A 27,057-nucleotide genomic window follows, 5' to 3' on the forward strand; every position below is an offset into this window, starting at 1 on the left:
CACACTCTTGAGCCTGTGTAAAACAGCCACAGAACAGAGAAAACAGCGCTTCCAGTACCATCAGCTTCCATGACTGGCTAATCCCTCAGGAATGTGCCTTTCACTAGAGAATATTAGGAAAAAAAACAGCTGTTCTTCCAATTGTAACTGAAGAATAAACTCCTGAATCGTTGCCTTCTCACAACAGACCTCTGCAGCATGAAGCCACCTGTAAAACCATAATGCTTCAGTGCTCCTTCCCTAGAATCACGTGGAGACTGGCAGGGGTATCCCCACTCCCATGGGCTCATCCTCCCCATTATACTCATTCAAGCAAAGTCATCTATTTTTGTCAGTTGTTTTAGTCAAGCTTATTTTCCTACCCCCTTCAACCACACTGTTTGGACTGATTTGCAGTCAAGGTACACAAGGATTAGATTTCCCACTCTTGGAAAAATCTATTCTGATCACATTGTTAGGAAAAATCACAGCACTTAGAAAATCATACCCACAACTTGGAACCTCCAGATGTTTTTAAGTTGTTCCCATCAAATGGAAAAGATCTTGTGCACACAGTTTTGACAAGTCTTAAACCAAGGAAATTTAAGCAAGAGTTTTCTACAGGAGATGATAATTTAAATAAATTATTGAAAAAAAAAACCAACAACAAATTAAGCAACTGCTGCTAAGGGTTTTTTTAATCATCTGTGCACATTTAAGAAAATTCATCTTCTAGCAAAGCATCCACAATTGCAAGTTGGGCAAGAGAAATGCCTGGTCACAGACTTTAGGTTCTATAGAGGGAAGGTAATTCACCAGACTGCTTTGGATTTCCAGAGGACCAATCTGTTTCAGTGAAATTCAAATACTGTAAAACAAACTGTTCCAGGTTTGGTCTCCAATCTGAGGAGCAATTAGATTTCCAAAGGGTTTTTCAAGAAGTATCTGAAGTGCAAGGCTCCAGTTTGAACTATCCAGGAACAAAAACAGATGCCAACACAGGAACTGATAAAAAGATGGTCTTGAACCATGGAAAGTGTAAATCACTTCAACACCCAGCCTTAACATCTGGGGACAGATTCTTCTGTTTAACTCACATGTGCTTAGGCTACCAGGAAATAATGGGAAAAAAATAATTTGGGGCATTAAATTAGTGGGGTTGCAGAATCTCACTTGTAAAAGGCATTTATTTGCTGAAGATCTGTAGCAGAAGAAGATAAAAATCACAGCTTCCTAACTGAATCTTTCAAACAAGTGTCCTGTTCCAATTGAGGACAGAATTAAATTGGCTCAACATAAACAAGAGCTGTAGGCACAGTGCTCAGGGGGTAAGAACTGTGCTCAGTGCAGCTACACCAAAAGGACATCCATCCACCACTCATATCCCTGTGTGCCTTCTAGGTCTCATACTATTAAAAGCAAACCATAAGTGAAGGCAAGCAGTCCAGGGAGGTAACTGTGCCCCTGTACTCAGCATTGGTGAAGCCACACCTTGAGTATTCTGTGCAGTTCTGGGCTCCCCACCATCAGAAGGACATGGAGGTCCTGGAGCGTGTCCAGAGAAGGGCAACCAGGCTGGGGAAGGGGCTGGAGGGCAAATCCTCTGAGAAGCAGCTGAGGGAGCTGGGGGTGTTGAGCCTGGAGAAGAGGAGGCTGAGGGGAGCCCTTCTCCCCACCTCCCCTGCCCTGCCAGGAGGGTGCAGAGAGGTGGGCGCTGGTCTCTTCAGCCAGGGGCCAGGAGATGGGACAAGGGGCAATGGGCTCAAGCTGCACCAGGGCAGGGTCAGAGCAGCTGTGAGGAGAGAATTCTTCCCTGGCAGAGTTGTCAGGGCCTGGCCCAGGCTGCCCAGGGAGGGGGCTGAGTCCCTGCCCCTGGGTGTGTTTAACAGAGGGGAGATGAGGTGCTCAGGGAGCTGGTTTAGCACAGGACAGGAATGGTTGGACTTTATGATCTTCAAAGGTCTTTTCCAACCTTGTGATTCTGTAACTCTGTCCTGTAGATAAAGCCCTGCCAACAGAATCACTTGGTGAGACACTCGACACCATCACACCATTCGCATCCAACTCCTGCCTTTGTTTCATTAAATAATCATTGTTGTAAAAGGGATTGCATACTTGTGCTCAAAACAAAGCACCACCAAAACTCATGTCTCTTTCAGTCTGTGGAGAAGAACTGAAGAAGGAGGCTTACAAGAACCACCTGACAGATAGCAAACAGTGTATTTACCACATCCCAGCTGTCAGTGATGCACTGTAACACACAACAGGGCTGCAGAGTTATAGATACCCACAGAAACCAGAAATAATTTAAACTCTGGAGTCATGTTTGCTTACTTCACGTCCAGTTGAACCTATTCCTGAAGTCAGCACTGATTCATAAGTCACTGAGTATTCAAGTGTTGTTGAGGAGCAGTTTGTTTGTTCTCTTGTGGGAAAAATACCAAGCCTTGTTTGTTCTTGTTTTGCCTGTACTTCCCCAGAAGTCCATTTCAACACAATAAAATAGAAGGTTTCTACCTCTAACACAGAAATATTTCTATGATTATTTTCCTTTTGTATCTATTAAAAGGAAAAAAACCCACAAACAAATGACAATTAGCACAGTAAGCAAAAAATTCTGGCCAGAGAGCTCCAAGACAGTACAAGTTAGCAATTGTTTGTGGAAAGAACAATACACCTTTCCTACTGTGTGAGCTCATTAAACAATGCACTCAGGAGGCCTGTTTCTGAGTCTGAGCTAACGTGGAAGGTGATTTTGTTAGTAGCCAGTACCTCCAGGGACATCCTGATCCTTCACTTCATCAGAACAAGAGATAACAAGCTGCAATTAAAGCAGTAAACAGTTTTTTAAAAGAAGTTAATGACAGGGTTAATATAGTGAGTTACCTGCAGGTTTTGCCAGAAGAATTTTTAAGTTAAATAATCTGTGAGAGGCTGGTGAAGATACTAAAACCCCAAACTAGGTACTTGCCCTTCTCTGATCATTGCACTAATAAGGAAATGCATCCCTGGAGGTCCACTTGAGTTTTGCTTTTAACCACCAGCTCTGTTCCTCCCACTCTTCCCAAGGCTGCTGCAAACAGATACAGACAAACTGACAAAGTTTGGTGACAGAGGCACAAGAAAAGTGGTACCTGATACATACACAAAAGCCTTAGTTATGTCACTGAGTTAACAACAAAACCCCTGTGAGAACACGAGTTACCAGGACTCTAAAAAGAGTTATTACTGTTGAAAATGTAAGTGAGAATGTACTTCTAAGCTTCCTTGAAATCTAATAAATCATCAGATACAGCTGTCCAGTATTTAAAAATCCCCAAATTTAGAAGAGAGGGGCTTTACAGAGACATCTAGATAGACTGGAGAACCATCGATGCTATGAAATTCAACAAGAACAAACGCTGGATTCTGCATGTGGGACAGAGTAACACTTGGCACAAGCATAAACTGGGAGAAGAGTGTTTAGAGAGCAGCTCTGCAGAAAAGGATCTGGGGTGCTGGCTGGCTGCAGGCTCAACATGAGTTGGCAGAGTGTCCTGACAGCCAAGAGGCCAAACATCATCCTGGGGGGCAAACACTGTATAACCAGCTGGTCAAAAGAGGTGCTGACCCTGCTGTGTGGCCTCACCTCTGCAGTTCTGGGCCCCAAAATTTAAGGCTGCTGTGAAAGGCACTTGAATGCACCCAGAAGGTGGCAACAAAGCTGGAGGAAGGCTCAAAGGGACGTCTTGTGAGGAACAGCTGAGCACTTTGGGTTTGTCTGCCTTGGAGAACAGGAGGCTGAGGGGCAATCTCATCACCCTCTACAGCTTCCTGAGGAGGGGATATGGCAAGGGAGGTGCTGGTCTCTTCTCCCTGGTATCCAGAGATAGGACATGTGGGAATGGTTCACAGCTGTGAGCCATTAGGAAGGAAGGAATTTTCTTACTGAAAGGATGGTCAGACATTCAAACTGCCTTCCTGGAGAGGCAGCCAATACCCAAAGCCTGTTAGTGCTTATGAGGCATGTGGACAATGTCCTTAACGTGCTCTGAGGTGGTCAGGCAGTTGGACTAGATGGCTGCTGGAAGTGTCTTCCAATGGAACAGTCTGACCTACTATGCTTTTTGGAAATAAAGTAACAGCACTTCAAATCCCCATGTAAGAAGATAACCACAGCATGGTCAATAGCTGCCTTCTGACGTTTCTTCTTGCTAACCATGTTTTACATTCTATGTTCATATCCTTTTCCAGAATTCAAGCCATCTATCTTCTCAACTGAAGCACCTGAAGACCACCCCCAGCATCACCTTCTTATGTTGCCAGTATGGGGAACATACAAACCCAACAGCATTAATACAAGATATTTCACTATTGGTTTTAAATCCAGGATTAATTTATCTTTGCAACCATTTCAGGGGCATGATCTGGTCTTCAGACGTCAGGCTGCTGTTTCTGGAAGCTGACAGTCACTGCTCCTTTCCACAGGAAGGCAGTTCTGTACATGACAGAGGTATCTTCACCTGACTCAATCTTCTCTTTCAGCCACTCACAAATAATCTCCAATGGCCAAGTGCAGCCTTCAGCTCACATCTGCCATAATCTTTGAATGTATTAGGCAAGCAGAACATTTAGTAAGAGGAGAAAGAATGGATCTACTGTCACTTTACACCAGCTCCTAAGCTTAACCCAAACCACTGCAATGGTGCTTCTGTTACCCCCCCCTACCTCTCCCAGATACAATTACTTCCTCCTCCTTGTAAACATGCAATTAACTGCTGCTTTTTAACATACATAACTGGGAGGGCAAGAACCAACCATTTTCTGCATAGACAGACTCCCTTCACACACACACAAGGAGTGAGTTACCCTGTTCTCTGCACGCATCTTGCCCTGTCCACTTCAAAATCCCACAAGAATACACATGCCTGTTCTCTGAAGTCTCAGACAACTACATTTTATCCATGCACAAGCAGTGTCACTCCAGTTAGAACCTTCCATAAAGCCTCACATTCAGCTACCTATACTAAATATCTTTTCCCTCTCAATTCATCTGGATTTTTTCCACTCAAAGAGCAATGATTTCCCCTCCATTCTCATCTATTTGTTAGCATTAAAACTCTGCTGCTAAAATTCTGACAGAGTAATGAAGTTTAAGTGCTAGACTTCCTAAGCATTTTCCTGCCAAGGACTTATACCAAGCTTTCTCCTTTGCATCTCACAAAATACCATAAACCTAATGCTAAACAAAGAACACAGCAGTTTGAAGTTAGAACAATGATCCTGCTGTCTCTCCAAGACATCAAAGCACATGATGCAGCTGTTCATAATGGGCAAGCACTCAAGGGAACATGTGAGCTTGTGCCTGGACTGATTAATTGGAAATGACATCATGATTTATAACACAATTTTCCAACTCTAAAGAGGTAATCTATAATGAATTAGGCAAAGCTCATATAGGACCTGCTTAACTTTTAACTAGAAGTAACAGCTCTCCCCTTTTCTACTTTCTCCATGCAAAAGCTGGAGAAATAGAGGAAAGAAAAGGAAGTATGGTCTCTTGTGAGAAAAAATGCAAGGAGCAAGTCAGAGCATCAGAGGTTAAAATTTACACTCAAATGGTGAAAATGTGCTATCAACAAGAATTACAGAATACTAGTGGTTGATATCAAAGCCTTCAAATTAATAGAAATGCATTTTAATGGAAAGACATTGTTTCTCTCCTTCATCTGTTTTTTTAACATTCATGTCATAGTGGGTTTTTTGGGTATTTTTTTTTTAATTAGAAGGAAAAGCAAAACAGACACTAACTTGACTTGCCTTCAGAATTCTAAATTGAAATCTCAAGTCAAACCTCTTTCTGATACAATTCTACATGCCTAGGAATCAGAGGATTCTTAATACTATCCCTTCCATGGCTCCATGATCCTGTGAGCAATTATTTCATTCCTTGAGATGCTCTGAAGGACCACTCTGCCAAGTTGTACATTTCAGAAAGTACTCACTTCACCTAACACAGCAGCTCCAACTATGGACCAAAGGTCCCCAGACTTCTTAGACAGTGAGGCAGGACAGTTGTCCTCAGAGTATTCAAAATACTTAGGTTAAGTAACTGTCTACTTGATTCTACACCTTAAATTGCCTTCTGAAGGCGTATGCCACTCTCCTGATGCTGCAGTAGAAAAAGCCACTGGCTTGTGTAGGCAGAGTTAACTAGTTCAGATATAAACACTCACTGCTTTTCCATATAATCTGTGTATTTTTTGGTCTTTAGGGACTTCTGTAATGTCTGATCACAGTCTGAAGGCTGTAAGGCAGACAGACACCCAGAAGGCACTTACTTGCCACAAGAAACACATTCAGAGTGCACACATACTCCTATCTGCTCTTCATCTGTGGCAGACCACATTGTCACACCAAGGATGCTGAACCCAGCAGTTCCTTTCAATCTGAAGAGGATGAGAATTGCCTCTGCCATTTTACACTCAGTAAAGAGGGAAAAAAAGAAAGCAGTACACTGCCATGTTGTAATAAAATTCAACAGATCAAAGTAGCTCAAGAATAAAGTCTCAATTAATAGCCCCCTTGGAAAAAAAAAAGCCACAAAGGAGTAAAACCAAACCACAGTGGAGTAAATGTGCCATTAGCATGGAGGGACTCACACACTGCCTACTGATCCACATGCTGCTTATCTAACTCTTCACTGGTGTTAAATAGGAGGCATGTTTAGCCCTGAACAGCTCTTCTTTCTTCCAAAGATACTCAGGTCCAATACAGAGCTCCTTGCTACTGTCCTGTATCACATGGCAGCAGGTTGGGGAAGGGGCAAGTTGTACTGCAAGTATCCATAACTCCCAGCACTCTGTACTTCTGGGGACTCTACTTCTGGGCCATTCTTCCTTCATTCTCATCTTTTCAATCTGTTTAACACATTCAGGTTGGATTGTTCAGGGACTGTTACTCATGCTGTGTATCTCAACACCAGGACAGGGCCCAACACCACACAGCTTCACTTCCAGTAACAAGGATGGACTTAACTCTTCTGTTTTTCTGAGCACCTAAATAAATAAAAGGGGGGTGGAGGGAGGGGTAGGAGGGCATATGCAAAGCCTGCTTCCAAAATTCTTTATTCTTCTGGAATAAATTACTACTCCACCTTCTGTTCTGGAAAACAGACCTTGTACTCATTGCCCTCACCACCCTCTCCCTTGTCTCTACCCACCTCAGTCATCAGTCCTGATTGATTAGCCCAACAGAACAAACCAAACAGACCCTGATACGCTTCAGTAAATTTCCCCTTTTTAGGCTGGTTTACAATTAGATTTGTGATCTGTCCAAAGACCAGCAGGCAGCCAGTCCCCATCAGCCTCAGAGAACAGGCAGAGGGTATTCCCAAGCATTTGCAGCCACACTTGCCATGATAAAGTTATTAACAGCACCGTTTATACAGTCACATCTAGAGTAGCAGCACCAGAATTTCAAACTGCTAAACAATATGCTGCAACTAAGATACAGAAATTGTTAAGAAGATAATTAAATGGCAAGGGAAGAGAAAGTCAATAGCAAATATACTGATTAAACCCAGAAAAGTGATACAATTTTCATAAATTTTGTAAAAATCTTTATTTGGTCTTATCCCCAGATAAGACTCAAACAATTAACATTTTATCAGCTCATACCTTTTATATACTGTCTGAAAACACTATGTATTGTGGCATTTTCACAGCATTTACCTACACACCATTTTAATTCAAAGGAAATCCTTGCATCATTTATAGAAGGCTACACTAAAACTGAACCACTCAAACAATACAAAGTCAAGACGTATCACCAACTGACTCTTCAGAAAGGGTTAAAACCTTAAAGCACAGAAGTTTCTGTAAGGATTAAATAGCACCAAGAGGAAAAAAAGATAGTAAAAAAATCCTGTGAGTTCCACTGGAAGGAGTCTATGCAGATTGCAGTGTACTATGCCAGGTGAAAAATAACTATAATTATATATTATGAGCCAGACTAACAACTGAATCTACAGTTTTAGAGGAAAAAAAACACTACACAACAAATCCTAAGCCAGACAAAGGACATCAGCACATAAATCAAACTGTTTCACGGTACTTAAAACATAAATGCCTGAGGGCAGATTGCCAACTGAACAAAAATGTATCTCAGTTCCCTCATGTGCATCACCAGAGTGTTTTGTTTGATTAACCACTGTCTGCACAAACATCTCAATACAAGCATTACAGCCTTATCATTTAGGTTTTAAACCTGCCTTTGCCCTGCCCAATGTATAAATTCAATCAAAGAACTGGCTGGGGCTGGAGTGAGATTTGAGAGCTTGAAAACTCGTTTCAGATGTGAATCACTCATTTCCAGTCCTATGGAAAACCCCCCATGCCAGGCAGAGGTCCACAAAGCCACCAGCTGGTGGAAGAGTGCATTGACCTGCCCCAACAGCACAGCAAGCCCCCAGGGAAATAACACAGCTGCCATAAATCCTACACACAGCTCCAAAAAGTGCAGCTAAAGGATCAGAAGCCTGATGGCATAAACTGTTCAACATCTACAATACTGATAAAAAGCTGAAGATTTACTATCAGGTTTTATAGCTCTCTGAGACAGAAGGTTCTCCAGAAAGACTGCAAGACTGCCTATAGCTCTCCCATGGCTTGACAGAAAACAAGATTAGATAAAGAAAAGAAGGTGCTGTTGGTAGAACAAAGCTTTATTCAGAATTTATTATTATATAGCATCCTAAAAATCTCCCTTACTGGCTTGAAGGCAAGGTCCATATGAGACTCATGCATCAGCCACACCAAAGGCACAGAGACAATCCAGGAAAGGAGACAAGAGATGAGTTACTTCATGCACCCTTACAGCACTGGTTCCATGGGGTGAGCTAGCTAGCTGATTTTATACTCTGTCACATCTGTAACGAGCACAACACTTCCAGCTTCTTGCAGAGAAAGTTGCCTGTCCCAGCTATAGGGTTTACTAACTGCAGAGGGAAATCTCTTCCCAGCAAGCCATTAACAGAGCCCAAGACTGCTCCAAATGAGTAGTAATGTTTTCAAGGATGGCAAAGGAACATACACCACTCTGTGGTATCTCCTCTGATTAGGCTGTGCTCAGTGCAGTGTGACACAGAGGATCTTTGTTGAGAACTTACTGTGTATCATCTTTCCAAAAAGAACTGCCACAGCCATTTCTACCCTTAGTTCTGGAATAAAATATGTCCTATCCAATGCCCTTCCAGCATTAATACGTTGAAATCATTTTGATGCTAGTATTTGTACACCATAATGTGCCAAAAATACTCCTCCTTCTCAGACCAAGCTTCAGATGCTCTGACACACAATTATGGAGAACCCAGCTGTCCATCAAACACTACCTGCCACCAATCCATTGGACCAGTTCTTGTCTTTGGGATCAAGAGAGGATGGTTAAGCAAAAAGGGTTGGAAAAAAAACCCAACCAAAAGCAACAAAACCCCCCATGCTACACAAGCATCCCTTGTCATTTATCTTTTCCCTTCTCATTTATCTTTCTGGCTCTAATTTTTAAAAAATACCATGATTTTCCCAGCCCATCCAAAAAAACTCCAGCTCACTAGTCCACTTCAAAAGCACAGGGGGGTCATGAAGGATACCATATATGTATACACAAGATAAACAGAGAAGTATGAATCATCTTCATCATCTTATTTATGCTTCCTGAGCCAAAAGCAAACATCTCCCACCATAATTCACAGGTTGCATTTGGTGGTTTTGTCCAGAGAAAGCAACTTTATCCCCAGAACAATAAATCAGTGCCACCTAGTGGAATTCCAAATATTAACCTGGAGCAGAGCTTTCACACCATACCTGCCCTTCACTGTCTTTTAACTTATGACCTCTATAATAAACACCTAAATGAAATGAAGGCAGGAACAACTCAATAGGCCTTCCATGCAGCACATAGATGGGACCAAACACATCACTGTAACATGCATGTTAAATCTTTTGCAACTTCTGGAAGTCTGCAGAAGGAGGTAAAAGCCTTCAACATCTGCACAAACATCTGCACCTTTACAGCTGTGGAGCACGCAGCCAATGCAATCAGTAAGTATGGGCCAAAAATTAACAGAAATTATCATTATAACGGAGAAAAAAGTATCATTTTATAACTATTTTTCCAGCAGGTTTGAAAATAAGAATGCAGAGGGAAATTTAACATAAAGCATTACAACTTCTTATAGGAAAATAAGTAACTACTGCTATGTGATTATGTATTTCTGTTTCAGCCCCTCTGCAAGATCACCAAGATTATCCACTGTATGAAAGTAAAAACTATTACCATTAATCCACCCATCTGTGAGTTAATTCAAGCTACATTTGCATAAGCTTCCCTATTTCTCTTAAGATTTAGGATGGTTGCTGTATGCCCAACAGACTGAGAACACCAAGTCTAACTGCCACACTGCTCATTGTTAACGCTTAATCATAGAATCACAGGGGTTGGAAGGGACCTCAAGAGATCATTGGGTCCAACCCCCTGCCAAGGCAGGGTCCCTAGCTCATTAATGTTCAGAACTGGTTTGAAACACGTATAAAGAAGTAGTATTATCCCACATTTGCAATGGGTGAGGCGGGCAAGGGAACTAGCCTTACCCAGTGAAGACAGTAAATGGAAATACAATGCAGAAGGAAATGCCAAACCATTCTACATCTTTTGCCTTACTTCACAACTCTGTCTTCAAACCAAAACTACATCTCCAAGCCTTATATAGGCTCTAAGGTCAGCTGCACAAAAACATCCTACAGTATGTAAGTGCCACGTCCCAAATCAGACTGTGGGATGCAGTCTCCAACGTCTGATGTGTTACATAAAGCAGCAGAGTAATCAAAGCTGCCCACATTTCACTGGAGTGGCTTCTGAGGCCTGTAACTGTAAGCAAGATGGGAGTCTGGTGTTAGAGATGCTGTCCACAGTATCCAGTAAGATAACAGGACCAGGTCTCACCTATAAAAATGGAAGGACGTCCCAATGGTGTTTGTCTGGCAAACAAAGGTGAAAGAGCTTTTCTGGCTCAGGCCTGACAGAGCACAGGCCAATCAAGATGGGAACAGATACCACAGTTTAAATCAAACCACCATCATTTGCAGGTACTGAAGTTCCACACTTTTAGATCAGCATCAAATGCAGTTATTTCACTCTCCATTGTTAAAATACCATCTTGGGGTTGATGTCATTATAAGCAGGAGTATCTCTCAAGCCATAATGCAGCGTTACCACACCCCCACAGAACAAAACCAGCAGCTAAGGGTGAATTAGTTGGCAACATAATTGATGAGCAATGAAACATTACCAGCAATAAAATTCATTTCCTTAATAAGAACTCACCTAGCGACCTAACAAGCTGCTTTTTATTGATGTAAACTATGCCTTTTTCTTCCATATCCTGACATTTTACTCATCCTGCAAAGGCACAGAAGGCTACAAACACAGCTCAGAAATAAGGACCTCAAAACACTAAGTACAATGCCTAGTTACATGGGGAACAGCAAAAGAGACTGAAAGATACCATGCCACCTCAGAGTTACATCAGGAAGTTAATGCTTCTTTTTATTAAGGCTTCTGCATATCTAAGCTACATCTTGCATACAACAAAGATTACATTTTCCTTCCCAAATGCTTTTTCTATGGGTTAACATTTTAGCAAAATACATGTTCATTTTACAGCTGTGTCCAACATTCAGATGTACCAATAAAAACATCAATCCCCAAAATGCTTGTATTTGCAGTGGTCTCATGTAAATTTTAAAATATTTCCACTTTTGAGCTACATCAAAGGTGTAAATGGAGATACTTTAAAATGTTTCCAGATCCGATGCAGTGTCAAGCAGAGATATTTTTAGTTCTAATCCATTTAAAGTGCTAAATTCCAAGGGAATCAGCAGCATTGCTTTCACTCGCCACTTCAGCTCCATTCTTCTGGTCCCACTACTCATTGCAATGTTCCAGAAAAAGGAGATAAGATAAAAACATTCACCTGATAAGAAAATAGCCTTTATTTTTTCAAATCCTTGAAGGTACTACTGGATTTCCTTATAAACAGTAAATCACAACTGCATCTGCACAAAAGGGCGCTGCAGAGATGCATGAAATGTTATTTATGTCTTTAACACATGAAATAAAAATAGCAAATCCCACACTAACTTATCTCAAGTTTTACTTGCATGTACAAATTCAAGTTTATGAGAAACACCTACTAAGGATATATAGGGGGAAGCCTCATTGCAGCCTTCCAGTCCCTGAAGGGAACATACAAACAGGAGGGGAATCAGCTTGTTAAAAGGGTAGATAATGGCAGGACAAGGGGGAATGGATTAAAGCTAAAGGAAGGAAGGTTTAGATTAGGTATTAGGGGAAAGTTTTTAACGAAGAGAGTGGTGAGGGGCTGGAAGGGGCTGCCCAGAGAGGGGGTGGGTGCCCCATCCCTGGGGGTGTTCAAGGCCAGGTTGGATGGGGCCCTGGGCAACCTTGTGTAGCTCCAGGCCTGGAGGTTGGTGTCCCTGCCTGTGGCAGGGGGGTTGGAGCTCTGTGACCCTTGGGGTCCCTTCCAACCCAGACCATCCTATGATTCTATGATATATATAGAAGCTTCTGCATATAGTATTAATCATTCTCTAGACCTGACACAGTGGCCAGCTAGCTAGAAAGCCAAAAAAACCCCAGAACCTTAAATTCATGTATAACTGCAGCAAAAAAGCAGTCAACAGCTCAGTACACATTCAGTTTACGATTTCATTTAAATTGAGATCCAGTCTCATAAGACAAGTATTCTCCATCTATAGACAGTTTCTTTCAACCCAAGTCAGTTCTGAAAACAGAATACACCAAGACTTTCAGCTATAAATAATGGCATATTCAGACTTTTCTTTGGGGATCAAGGTTTTTGCAAAGTAGACAGAAATTAAAACAGAAAGACAGGTTATTGGAAAGGGAAGTTTAGGTATCAAAAAAGAAATAGTGATAAATGGAAGCAGTCAATTACAAGCACTGTACAGCATTTAGTGCTCCCTCATTTACCCCAGTTATTATTTGAGCAATAAAATGAAGCAATTGCTAAAACCAAGCTTGTCTCTAACAAGTTTATTTCTGCTATTGTTGTATAAGCAAAAATAAACATTTGCTACTGATCAAGAGATAAATATTTGAAGCGCTTCTGCCCTGTGACTATGCACAGGGTACTGCAAAAACACAACGTAAACATACTGCAGAGATTGTTCCAAGAGCTCGTGCTCCAAGTACAAAGAGCATCTTTTTAATGTGAATATTCAATGTCTATTTAGCAAAATAAAGGCAACACAAATGCTTCAGAAAATGTGTATTTTAAAAAATAAAAAAAAAGTCCAGTTAAAACACAGCAGGAGAAAGACTGAGTAAAAGAACACATCAGAGGTATGAGGTTGTTTGGTATCAGTTTCATGCGTTACGTGATGAGCAGATTTGCTGGTGAGAAGTGGAGGATTTTTCTTCTCACAACAGGAAAAAAAAAAATGTAACTGTTAAATACCATGAAATGTTGACAGACTAAGTGTTTTAAGTCCTAACTGTACTAGCATTTAAAATGCTGAGAGCACCTAATTAGGGAGAGATCGCTGTTCACATCAATTTTCTATACTTTTTCCTACCCAACCAAGAGGAAGTCATTACTGGAAACCACAGGTCAAATGAATTTCAGTGTGAACAGTAAGGCAGGTAACTGCTTCCTCAGAAGGCTTCCTTTCTCCTCTTTCAATTAGATTCCCCCCCTTTTAATACATATTTTCTTTTTTTTTAAAAAAAAAATTAACTTTCATTTTAAATGTTTAATTTCTTAATTTTTTTTTTTATTTACATTTTTAAAAATTATTCAGCAAGCATACAAAAGCTTATCACAACTCATTTCACTTCAGAGGAATGCCCACTTAGTTGAGAAGTCTTTGGCAGGTCTGCAGTTTACATTCACCTTCCCTCAGGTCACCACTCTCAGCTTCCACAGCACTCACACTGACAGGGTGCCCACTTGACTAGTGATCCCCCCTACAGCATCTCAGAACAGGTGAGACAGGTTCCTTCCTGACCATTAGGTATGACTCTCACTGATGTGGATAACAGCTCTGCACACATCCTTCAGTGGAGGATTTACCTCCTTAATGACTGATACTATGCAAAGGCAAACTGAACACAAGCATGACTAAAATCCATGCTTCCTTGCTAGTAATAAAAGCATCCTACCAACAGGAAGACCTATTTTCAAGTACCTAGACAAAATGACTTTTATTCTATTAAACAGCCCCATTTCACAGTAATCTAGAGCCAGTAATCTAACATTCCTGGCTCGCTTGAAGCGTAAAATTAGAGTCTTCTGGATCCAAACACAAGCACACAAACAATGCAGCACTTCATTTTTTGCATTATTTTTGTCTGAAAAGCACAAACTACCATCAACCTGCTTGTACAAATTAAGTATTTTATGAAATATTTATTTTTACAGAGAAATGGAGAAAAACTATTCCACAAAAAAAAACCAAACCCAAAACCCAGTGACAAAGCTGGGAAGTGAATCCATATTAAATCCAATCTATTCCATATGCCATTCCTCTTCTTACAGGCCACTGAGTTCTCTCAAGCAAAACTCAAAATGCTGGAAAAATTCTGCAGCCAGTCAGCTTTGAAACCGTTAGATTCAAAATGCAGTAACAAACAAGCAATCTCTACAGAAATGAGAGATAAATACTGATCTTTTTCCTCTTGTAGCTGTATCCAGCTTTGGAAAAGATAAAAAAGGTGGAACAGAGAAAATTCTAGCAAGCTGCAGCCAGACAGAGAAGCTTTACAGATCCGAAACAAGGTGTATCTCTAGCTAGAGTCTGATCGTGATGGATGAGAAATTCTAGTGATGACAACAGGGAGAGGAGCTAAGTAGGATTCACACCACTTCCTAGTGCTCATTAAGATCGTCACCATGGCTTTCTTAATATTCATTAGCATATGCAGACTAAGCATCCATAGCAAATACCTAGACACATTTTATTTTCATAATAATATTCTCCTATGCCTGGAGGGGTTTTTTTTTGCCTAAAAATCACCAACAGCTACGGTGTATATAATAAATATTAAATGCCTTCAAGTTGCATCACCCAGATCATGAAGAGATTAAACTCGAAAAGGATTTAGGAGACTGTGGAGTAAATCTGTACGCCTGTTCACAACCCCTAAAAGCATGTTGTTATACTTCTAAGGGATTATCTTTTCCAAACACTACAACAGAAATATGGTCACAGTAGTCTGTTCTTTTGAATTTTGCAGGCTTGTAATTTAATAAGTTACTTGGACAAGCAGCTGTTGATTATATTTCTCTAAAATGGCACACACAAGTGTCTGATGATTGTCTCTCTATTAACATATGCAAAACCCCCAAATGAAGTTCTTGTAAAATGATAATTAGCTAATACTGGGAACATGCATTTTGCATGCTTAGAGCCTGAACAGCAAAAAATTAATATTTAAGCACATAAGTGTTATTTATACCCAGAGCTAGAGAGAACATGTATTTATAAGGCTTTCAGAGCACACACAGGACTGTGCAGTACAAGTGCATTGCTTTGTCACAACAGTGCCACAGCTTGCACAACAATTCCACAGCTACATATTAAGGCAGCTATCATCAAAACCCATCACAGATGGGGATACAGCAGCATTTGAGAGGAGCATCCTTGAGAGTAGCCCTGCTGAGAAGGACTTGGGGATTCTGGTGGATGAGAAACTTAACATGAGCCAGCAGTGGCTCTGGCACCTGGGAAGGTCAATGGTGTCCTGGGCTCCATCAGCAGAGGGGTGGCAGCAGGGACAGGGAGGGGATTGTCCCTCTCTGCTCTGCCCTGGGGAGGCCCCAGCTGGAGTCCTGTGTCCAGAGCTGGGGCCCCAGGACAAGAAAGATGTGGGACTGGTGGAGAGGGGTCAGAGGAGCCATGGAGGGGATCAGAGGGCTGGAGCAGCTCCCCTACGGAGAGAGGCTGAGGAAGCTGGGCTGGCTCAGCCTGGAAAATGGAAGGCTGTGGGGGGACCTCATTGCAGCCTCCCAGTCCCTGAAGGGAGCAGAGGAACAGGAGGGGAATCAGCTTGTGTCCCTGCCTGTGGCAAGGGAGGGTGTGACCTCTATGATCCTTGGTGTCCCTTCCAACCCATGCCATTATTCTATGAGTTGTTGTACAGAATAATTGCTACTACACTTAACCTCTAAACACTAGAAGTGCAGTGTTTTATACAAACATATTAAGAAAATCAAGGTGCAGAGTAATGGGAAGTATATTGCACTGACTGTTTCTTCCTTTTTACTGTTGGTGTGGTGATCACACAACCATACAGACCATGCTTCAATACAGCATGAAAATCTTTCATTTCCACTCTAGAACATATGCAGTTGCACACAGACACCATAAACCTGTGAAGGTTTACTGGAAGGATGCTCTTCCTGTCATCCTGCATTAATTAATGGTGTTACCAAACACACAGAAACTCCTCATGTTCACAGTGACAGAAAAAAGCTGAGCATTCTGTTCAGCTAAGAAGATAAGGAGGGATAGGAAAACAATCAAAGGGCTGGAGAACCTCTCCTATGAGGATAAGCCTTTCCAATACTTGAAAGGTTCCTGTAAGAAAGCTGGGGAAGAGGACTTGTAGAAGTAGCACAATGGATAATGGTTTTAAACTCAAAATGGGGACATTTAGGTTGGACAATAGGAAAAAATTCTTCAATATGAGGGTGGTAGATCACTGGAACAGGTTGCCCAGATACATAGTGGAAGCCCCATCCCTGGAGATATTCAAGGTCGGGCTCGATGGGGCTCTGAGCGAAGATGTCCCCACTCACTGCTGGGGGGTTGGACTAGATGACCTCTAAAGGCCCCTTCCAACCTTACACATTCTATGATATCACTCTGCATTACAGGTGGCAACAGTTAAGACACCACAAGCTCTGTTCCTGTGATTAATTTCTGGAGAGACTTTTTCAAATAAAAATGAACCATTTCACAGGCAAAGCATCACTCAAGATTTTCCTGGTGTCTTTAGTTCATAGGACAAGGGTTTCCAAAAACCCCTACACAGGTTTACATCAATCACAACTTTGCAGATTTCACATTAAAAGGAAACTACCTGCTATTTTACTAAAAGAACAAAATGAAATTATTTTAACATAAGAAAACAGAACCCAGTAGTTGACAATGCAAGTACAAGCAAAAGAAAAAGGACACCAAGGACTTCAGCAAATAGCAGAGAATATTGTTGATTGAACACAAGGTAACATCTTTGGATTTGCAAAGTGCAGGGCTTATATTAGTTGTCTGAGCTGCACTTTCTCCCTCCAACAGATGTCTATTCCTCCACTGCCTTCAGCAGAAATAAGGCCACCACTGGAACAGATTAGGTTTCACCTGTCCTTACAACAGAAGCTGTGGATAATGCTACTCATAACCACCACAGATCCAGCTCGCAAGCCAATAGTCTTATTTATTGTGCCACAGGTCCTTTTAAAATAAAAATTCCCAATACAGTGTTTGCACTACATATATATACACACACAAATGTGTTTTACCTATACATCTCATTAGGATACCAAGCAAAATGGTTTGAGAGCTGTTGAGAGTCATAAAAACATCTTTACTCTTCTTTTAAGTTCACGTTTGAAAAAATAAATCACAGAATACAAAGTTTGGGGATTTTTTGAGTCTGAGAGACCCCTTCTTTGTTTATACACATGCCTAATGTCAAAATAACAGGACAGCTCACCTGCCTGGATCTGCAGCCAGAACAGAGACTACAAAGGTAGCACAACTCATTAATACAGGAACCTACACTGCCCCAAAGTGAAAGACAATGTAAAACCACATTACCAGAGAAGTGATGTAGGCCTAAGAAATCTTGTTATTCCAGTACTTATGCAACCTGAAAATTTCCCCAATCTTTCCACCTTCAAAGTTTTCCGAAGGTATCAAAGAATCAGAAATCACAGAATTGGAAAAGCCCTTTGAGATCATCAAATCCAACCATTCCCATCCTATGGTAAACCAGATCCCTGAGCACCTCATCTCCCCTTTTTTTTAAGCACACCCAGGGGCAGGGACTCAGCCCCCTCCCTGCACCCTCCTGGCAGGGCAGGGGAGGTGGGGAGAAGGGCTCCCCTCAGCCTCCTCCAGACTAAACATGTTTTGGCCACTGTATCCATAGAAGACAAACACTAAATGTCACTCTGATGTGTTATTTCAAATCCTAATTGTCTGATAACCCACAGAGTATCTGCACACACAACTCAGAGCATCTCGCATCCTGTAGATTACATCATACAGTCATGAGTCACTCCCCTCTTAACCCTACCCCCAGTGTCCGGGCTCCTTACAAGCCAGGACTGCTCCACATGAAACGCCATGACCAAATGGGACTGTTCTTCCACAAAACACTGCGCTAATTCTCCTGCATTCAGTTTTTCCACTTGAATGGAATAAAAACCCTTTTGAGAACAACAATTCCAATCCTCCCCCCCCCTCTTTTTTTTTTCTCAGGCACACTATGGGACTCCTCAGTGCATGCACAATGCAAATAAGGCAAACTTCCTTTGAAAGGCTGATTAATATGCAAAGACAGCCTGCTTTTTAGTGGGATGTGAAGAACCACCAACGAGCATTTCCAAATTCTGAGGTTTCTTCAATTATTTCCAGTGTTTATTTTAAACATAAGATTATGTAATAATACCACACATTAAGACCAATTTGCCAATGTTGTGTCAACAACGCCAAATTGACTGTTCATCTTTTGTATCATATTTAAATGCAGCTTTGAATATAGTCTAGTATGAGGGCACTGCAAAAAAAAATAGGATTTTCAGTTTCTGAGTTCTTAATGTATATCAATCTTTCTGTTAAAAAAATTGCATTTAAGCCCCAATGTAAAGAAATGCACTTTTTAATAACATTGAGGATTTTTTTAAAATAAAAAAATGTTATAATATTACAAACTAGTTTCAGTGACAACTAATTCCTGTATGAATCTACTGCATTTCCAGTAACATCATATGTGCGTGTGTGCATATATATATAATATACATAGCTGGTTTTGGGACAAAAGAAACAATACCTGAAACATTCAGAAAAGCCCATTCAGATTTGGAGATACCAATTCCCCATTTCCCCTGTATAAGATTTTGATCATTCTTTTTTGTCATTTATCACCTGGTTAACCACCCTATGTAGAATTCAGCCAGGATTCTCCTATGGAAAGGACCTTTCATTTCAAGTGACAATATATTATAGTCTTTCCAGTCTGAATATGTTAACTAACTAATTTCTCATTGTAGCCCTTTATTTCACACACTTCCCAACCCTTTCACACAAATTTAAACACTCCCTTTCATGTCTTTGTACAGGCATTTCAAATTAACCAACATGGTAAATGATTAATAAATATAAACCAAACCCCAACAATTCATATTCTTGCTTATCTTAAAGATGTCAAAGTTGATACACATCATTAAGATATATATTAAGAAAAAAAAAAAAAGCAAATCAAATATTTAAATAAGCATCTATTTTAGATTTTTTTCTAGAAGTAGCTGTATTAAACCCACAAAAATCATCAAGGTAGGAAGGGATGTCTCAAGATCATCTAGTACAACAGGGGGAGGCAGATACAGCAGGTTATGTAGGGGTCTGTCCCCAGATGAGTTTTGAATGGCTTCATGGATGGAAGCTCCACAATCTCTCTGAGCAACCTGTTTCTGGATTCAATTGCTACACTCACAGTAAATAAAAAAAATAATTAGAAAAAGGTTTTGTTCTGTTTGTTGCTGCTTCCATTCAGACAGAATTTCCTGGGTTCCCATTTGTGCCTGTTGTCACTTGCCCTGTTACTGGGTATCACTGAGGAAAGCCTGGTTTCCTTCTTCATTCCCTCCCATCAGCTAGTTATCCTACTTCATTTAAAATGCCCTCAAGTCTCCTCTTTCCCAACTTAAGAGTCTCAGCCCTTCTCAGCCTCTCCTCTTACAAACAGTCTCCAGTCTCTTCACTGCCTTTGTGAGCCTCTTCAGTGGACTCACTCTCCTAAATCCATGAATTTTTTGTACTGGGGAGCCCAGAATTAAACACAGCACTCCAAATGTGGCCTCACTGGTGCTGAGTGGATTGAGCTTAAGAAAATTAGTCTGTCTTGTGTACTTCTAATATCAGTGACAAATCATGAGAAGTACCTATCTTGACTTACAAGGACACAACAGTGTTACAATCTCTACAAAGAAAACATATTTCTATTCAAGACCTTATAAGACTGAGGATTCTGGAACACAGGAGAGAGTTTACATGCATTAGGTCCTGGCAAACAGTCACCTGACAAGGTGATGGATATTCATTTTAACACAAAACCAAATTAAACACTCTCTTCGTTCTGAGAAATTAACCATATTAACAGGTTTCCAAATTATCTTCCACAGCATTCTAGCAAGTACTAAATCAGGCAGCTCCCAGATTCCACAGCACACACCCTTGCAGATCTCTGGAGCTGTCTTGTCATAAGGTCTAAGATGTGAATAGCTCAAGGATCAACTGTGATACAAATCACATGGCTACCTCTAGCCCAAACTTCATTACCTTGTAACTGATCTACAGCTTCACCCCCACCCTTACGAACTCCTGGCAGAAACAGCTGTTGGATCAGGTTCTGCTGTTCCCTCATAGTGGGTCCCTCTGTGACCTGCTTTAAGCAGTGTGATGACACATTTACTACTGACTTCCATGGTCAGAGGCTTACAGACCTTCAATACCCTGGTTATCTGGGCTGCAAGGAAACACAGAACCTGCACGGTAGAGAATGTGAACAATTTTAGGCTTAAGCTGAAAATCCCTCTCCCTAATTTTTAAATTCTGGGGTCTGATTTCAAACATGCAGAAGAAAGTTTAGACAGGAATCTTCAGGCACGAGCATCTTACTTTCTTCAAAGGTAACGTGGGTCCCTTGTTTCTGCTGCAAATACACAGGTCTAATACTAGATATCCATACTAACTATTCACTTTTTAAGGTTGATGGCTTAAGAATCTGGATAACTAATCCAGATTAGATTCTTCAGCACGGGGCAATGTGAAAATACACCTCAGCTGGTGCTTCTTCAGAGGACTCTGGTATCTCAAAGCAATTTGCACTTGCCTAGGAGGATTGCTAGGTATTCTCCAAAAAAACACAACTTCTCCATCAGCAGCTGCCTAAAGACCTGAAGTCAGCAGGACAAGGCTACTGATGTTCCACACTTCCCAAACAAGTTTTGCTAAAGCACATGGAACACACACATTGTTTGTGATAAAGCAAAAGCTCTCTCAGATGCCAGAGCCAATAACAAGATCCAAAACCACCGTAACAGAAGCTGTAAGGTTGTTTTCAAATAGATCATCATCTACCCTGTATACCTCAACATGTTTTGGCACAGGTTTTTCTTCTTCCATTTCTCCCTGGAAGGTCTAGAAGCTGCCAGTAGGATTCACTGTAGGGATAACAATTACCTCAGACAGATGCAGCCAAAGTTATTGGATGTGAACTGTGAGTGAGAGAATGATTTTCAGTGGACATTGATCCTTGGCTTGTATCCCCACTTTCTTTAGGCACCTGTATTGTAAACTAAACCCCACAGAAACATCTCCTTCTGGTACTCAGCAGTGGCTGCTTCAGACACCTGTGAGCAGGACCTATGGGAAGGGCTGGGAAGCCCAAAGCCTGCCATTTGGCTGTCGGGAGGGGGACTTCAAAAGGCAACGTTCCTAATGAGCAGCTGCACTGGGGGAAGCTGCATGTCAACACCAAGAACTGAAAGGGCATAATGGCACCACAGCCAAGCCCACCTCATTTACATCCCTTTGCATCAAGCACGGGCTTTAAATGATGGCAATGTGTTGTCCTAAACAAAAGAAGCCAGAGCTAACATAGATCTGACCCTCACATTTGCTTCTGGGAATTTGATGCGTCTCAAAGTCTATTTGCCTGGTGGCTCTTCTCCCCTCCCCTCCCCTCCCCAGATTGCAGGGGGCTGTGATGAAAACCGACACAGCAAGTGCTATGGACAAAAGACAGCATCCAGGGAAGCAGAGGTGCCTGGGAGCTGTAGTTCTCCTTACAGACACACCCTCAGCCAAGTTTCTCCCAGACAGCTATCACAGGAAGATAAAGAGCACAATTGGCTTTCTGATTCTATTAAAAATTGAGTGGCTTTACTTATTTTAGCACTGATTTGGGAAGACAACAGAGCCTTTCCCTGCACTTGAAAAGCACTGTAACAGCCCCTACTTGAATCGTTCTGACAGTTCCCCTCATAAAAGCAATGAGACACACTACCAAAGGAGACTGCTTCTCCCAGCCTGCTTACACAGGCGTTTTGGGAAGTTTGTAATACCTGCTTTACTATTTGCAAGTCAGGAATTCAGTGTACAGCAGAGATTGTTATTGACACATCAAATCATACTGGAGTAGACTGCACTGCAAAGCCAATTCTTCAAAGCCACACAAGAAAACCCCCCCAAAAAAAACCCTAGAGTTGCACATTCTGTAGATAAACAGTATCACCAAGTGTGGTCAATGAGTAAAAAATGCAGGATGGCCTTCAGTGAGGAAATAAAACGTGCTTTTGTCTCATACTAAAGCTATTTTTCTGCTCCTTGCAGACTGATGGCAGCAGATGCAGCATCCACTCCTCCTCCCCCATCAATTGGTTCTGCTTTCCTGACAGCCAGTTCAAGGCAAAACCATAGTGTTGGCCAATAAAAAAAACAAACCCCCGCAAACCAAAGATCAACCAAACAAAAACTCAAAAGAACTCATGCCGTGTTAGGAAGAAACAAATCACTTGTATCCAATTGCAGAAAAGTTTATCATTAACATATGTTTCTGGAGATAAGCCAAGAAAAATCAAAGGTACTTTCAGTCTGGAGAGCAGTCACAATCTTTAACAGTTAAGAATGGGATATTCATTAAATTGCTATTACATTAAGTGTCCTAAAACCCCCCAAAATAATCAAACAAAAGCAAACCACAAAAAATGCAACAACAAAGCCAGGGCTTTTTAAGTTTGTATAGATGAATTTTATACAAAAAGCTCTATTATTTAAGAAATCATAGTTCTCAAGATATAAATGAAATGAGATGAGCCATCTGCTGTGTTTGTAAATCAGCTTCTAAATTACAAGAGAATGTTTTAATTTAATAGTAGCCTAAATCCCCACTATCACAGGCCATGGGGATACATCTGAAATAAGGAATTATTCTCAAAGATGTAAAGGCATGCTTTCCTTCTGAACCTACCAAATCACTGTTGCTCAGACAACAGTTTCTTCAGGGATTTTTCTCTGATAAGCATCTATCTCTTGCCACCTCTTACATTTAAGCTACCACAAAGCTGTAGTTAGGGTTTCTTTAATGACCATCATGGTAGCTGCTCCCCCTCTTGCACCAACATCTCCTTCAATATCATAGCTTCCAAAGCAATAGCCTTTCCCCCCCCACCCCCATCACAGACTGTGGTGAGGTCAGCTGGGAAAAAAAGGTACAAGCTTTAGCAAGCCAAAGCATCCTTCAGCGCAGAAGGCATAACTGATGTGCTGGGTGCTGCTTTTACCATAAACAGTGCTGCTGCTTTGTTCCAGCTTTTTAAATATTTTATTTGGGTTTTGTGTTCTCCATTTTATGCTGATTTAACAGCCCAGTTCCAGCTGTGCAGCTCCCAAGGCACTCTACACATTCATAATTATTATTATTGGATAAACATGTATTGAGTTGGGGCAAGAGATGATGCGAAGATAATTTCTCTTTTCTTACTCCCTTCTATTCCCCCTGGAAAAAAAAAAAACCAAACCCACTTTATTCTCCCCTCCCACAGCTGAGAAAGCCTGTGTGATATGTGTCAGGGAGGCGATAGGTGCAGAATCACAGATAGTAGTCTGGCATCTTATAATGGTTGAGACCAGGAATGTATGCAGAGCTGGTGATGAGAAGGCGTGGCTGAGCCAGATGCAGAGCTGGCTAGAGGGAACAACTGGGCTGGAAATAGAAAGATACACCCCCCCCCCCCCCATTTGTTATATATACCCTCTAGTAAGCAGTAATATTTTATTTAAAATGATAAGAAAAAGCAGTGCTTATGACACGGGGGAGCTGTGTATCACTAGGAATGGGTGCTGTGCTGATGTTAAACAGGTGGCTGGGTTTGGCAACCCACTTGAGCACACTGGTGGCAACGCTCCGCCATGACAGGAGCTGGAAGCCAGCCACCAGACAGCAGTTGTACTACTCAGTGGACAGGGCTACACTAGGAGGGGATGACTTCAGGAGATACCAGGGAATCGTCCGTGTGGGAATAAGGCGGGGAGGGGGGTTATGGGCGTTGCGAAGGGCGCTGAAGTGAGGTGCAAAGAGAAGCCGCGCAGTGAGAGCTGTAATGGCAGGGAGGGGAAGGAGCAGGGCACTGGGGTACACTGCAAGGACACGGAAACAGGCACAGGAGCTATACCCACCCTAAGAGAACAGGAATCTGGGCACAGGAGCTATACCCACCCTAAGAGAACAGGAATCTGGACAGAGAGTGAGCTTTGCTGAGGTGACATCAGCAGCGATGGGGATGTAATTAGGGAATGACGAGCTGAGGAGGGGCTAAGAGAAGTCAAGGCTATGTCCATTTGGAGGTAAAGACAGAAGGGACAATCAGGGTGGGTGCTTTAGGCCACCGCGGTTACAAAGGATGGGAGGGGACGTGGGTGGGGCGGGAGAAAGCGGTTGACGGGCTGTAGGATGGGACAGGGAGGAAACAGCGATACAGCCGAGAGTCGGGGCAGGAGGCTCCAGGGAAACGCTTTCTGATGAGCGTGGATAAAGACAGCGCAGAGGAAGGGGGTCTGAGGCAGCGCGGACGGCGGCACGTCGGGCGGAACGTGGCCTCTCCGGCGGAGGGGAGGTGTCGGCACAGGTGTGGCCATAACCGCACCCACCCAACCTGCCGCCTCCCGAGGCGAGCGGCCCGGCCCGGGGGAGGGGAGGCAGGCTGGGCACCAGGCATCACCGGCGACCCAAGCGGCTCACAGCCGCTCCCCGTTAGCCGCCGCCTCTCATCCCCCGTTAGTCGCCCATCTCCCCCTCCCCGCCCCGAGAGGGGGGGCGCTGGCATCCGGTTGCCGCTCCCTTAACGACAGCGGCCCGGGAGAAGCCCCCCCCCCCCCCCCCCCCCCGCGTTCCCCCGTCCGCAGCGCCCCGTCTCCCTTCCCCTCCAATGCCAGCTGTCCTGCTCCCCACCCCCCGCCGCCTGGGCTGCTTTTCCCCCCCTCCATCCCTTAAACATCTGCTCTCCCCCCGCCACCGCATCTCTCCCCTCCCCACGCACGCTGCGCTTTGGGCCCCGCACATGCCCCCCGCTTGCCAGGGGGAGGGAGGGCGAGGAGGGGCGGACGCCGCTGCGCAGCGCAGCAGCATCCTCAACATATTCACAATGAAGCCGGCGCGACAACGAAAAAAAAATCCACCGCCTCCTCGGCACGGCGACACCATTAACACAGCGCACGTAGCATCCCCTCCTCTCCGCTCTCCTCCTCCTCGTTCCCCATCACCATTGTCTGGGGTTCGCAGCGCACCCAGGCAGCCCCAGCCTAGGGGGAGGTGGGTTCCCCCGGGAGGAGCCCACTCCTCCCTGTCGCACCCGCGGACGGCAGCAGCAGAACGCGAAAGCGGCCGCTCGTTCACACACCCTCCTCACCCATCCACCCCCCCCCCCCCCCCCCCCCTTCCTCCTGTCAAATTTGCACAGCCCGAGCCATGTTGCCCCTTCCAGCTCCCGCAACAGCGAACAATGTGCACGGAACAGCCACCTCCTCACGCACACCGGGCGCGGTCTGGGGGGGGGGGGCTGTGTCGTGTCGTGTGTGTGTGTGTTCCCCCCTCCTCTCCATCCCCCCCCCCCCCGAGCCCGGCAGCAGGGCAGCGGCGGTGGGGTCCGCCCAACCCCATTGTTCGCCCCACCAGGTCCCGGCACTACCCCGCCCCAACCCCGGGCAGCGCCCCACAGCCCCGGGCCGTACCTGCAGCTCCAAGCAAAAACAACGTCCAGGGCAGCACGGTGGCTAGCAGCATCGCAGCCAGCTGGGGGAGAGGAAGCCGCTCGTGAAATAGCCTTTTCCCGCAGTCCGGAAAAAAACGCTGGTCGCTTCTTTTATATTTCCCCTCCGGTTTTCTTTTCCCCCCCCCCCCAACTCCGCGTCCTCTCCTTCGCCTGCTGCCGGCTGCGCTCCGGCTCCGTTACCGCGCGTACTCCCCGCACCGCCTTCTGCCGGCTGCGCCCCGGCCGCGTCCCGGCGCCGCCGCGCTGACTGACAGGCGGCCTCAGCACCGCAGCCGGGATCCCTACGCCGCGGGCCTCGCGTGGCGGCTGCTGGCACAGCCGTATTCTTCCACCCGGGTCCGCCTCAAGTAGTACAGCGCAGCCTGCGCAGAAGGGGGTTGGTAGCACCGAGGGGTGCTCCGGCCAGTCCCGAAACGCGGTGCCGGCTCGGCGGCGGCTCCGTGCCCGCTGCCTCGCCCGCGGAGGAGCCGCTGGGGGCTGAGGGGAGCTAAAACCCGGGGCAGGGCGGCCGCGGCCCCTCTGGTCTATTGCAAAACATGAAATTGACGGATGAAGCGGCGGTGGGGAAGGCAGCTCCTTGCCGGTTGGGCCGGCCCGAAGGCATATCTGTGGAGGGAGCAGAGCAAGGAGAAGACTTTAATAATCCCCCCGTAGCTCGGGTGGGCTTTTGGGCCGTTTTCAGAGGACGTGAACTGGCAGCCCCAGAGCCAGGAGCTTTCACAGGCGGCGTTTTGCTCTAACAAAGGCGTGTGGCCAAAGCCAAGGGGGTCCGTGGGGGAAGAGGTGCGCTGTGGCAGCCCAGCTCTGAAGGAAGGAAGGAGGCCACACACCTTTTGGATTGGTTCTACCAGGCCTTCCTTCATACGGCTCCACACCGACCCTCCCGCCACCCCCGCCTCACACAGGACATGGCGGCTGTTGTGATGAGGTGAACGTATATA

The 27,057-nt window shown here is 43.9% G+C and overlaps 1 protein-coding gene across 5 annotated transcripts in view; it reads right to left on the bottom strand.

The window, feature by feature from the left end:
- The window catches only part of NCAM1 (neural cell adhesion molecule 1), a gene marked incomplete at both ends in the record, with an annotated part of 117,714 nt that extends 91,587 nt beyond the window's left edge, over nt 1-26,127 (bottom strand). For all 5 annotated transcript variants that reach the window (XM_084274885.1, XM_084274882.1, XM_084274884.1 and 2 more), the window contains one exon: nt 26,076-26,127. In XM_084274885.1, coding sequence (XP_084131011.1) covers nt 26,076-26,127 — 52 coding nt within the window. The remainder of the gene's footprint in view (nt 1-26,075) is intronic.
- Nucleotides 26,128-27,057: the final 930 nt, after the last annotated feature.

This window comes from Gallinula chloropus, assembly GCF_964237585.1.
Source record: "Gallinula chloropus genome assembly, chromosome: 24".
Taxonomy (NCBI): domain Eukaryota; kingdom Metazoa; phylum Chordata; class Aves; order Gruiformes; family Rallidae; genus Gallinula; species Gallinula chloropus.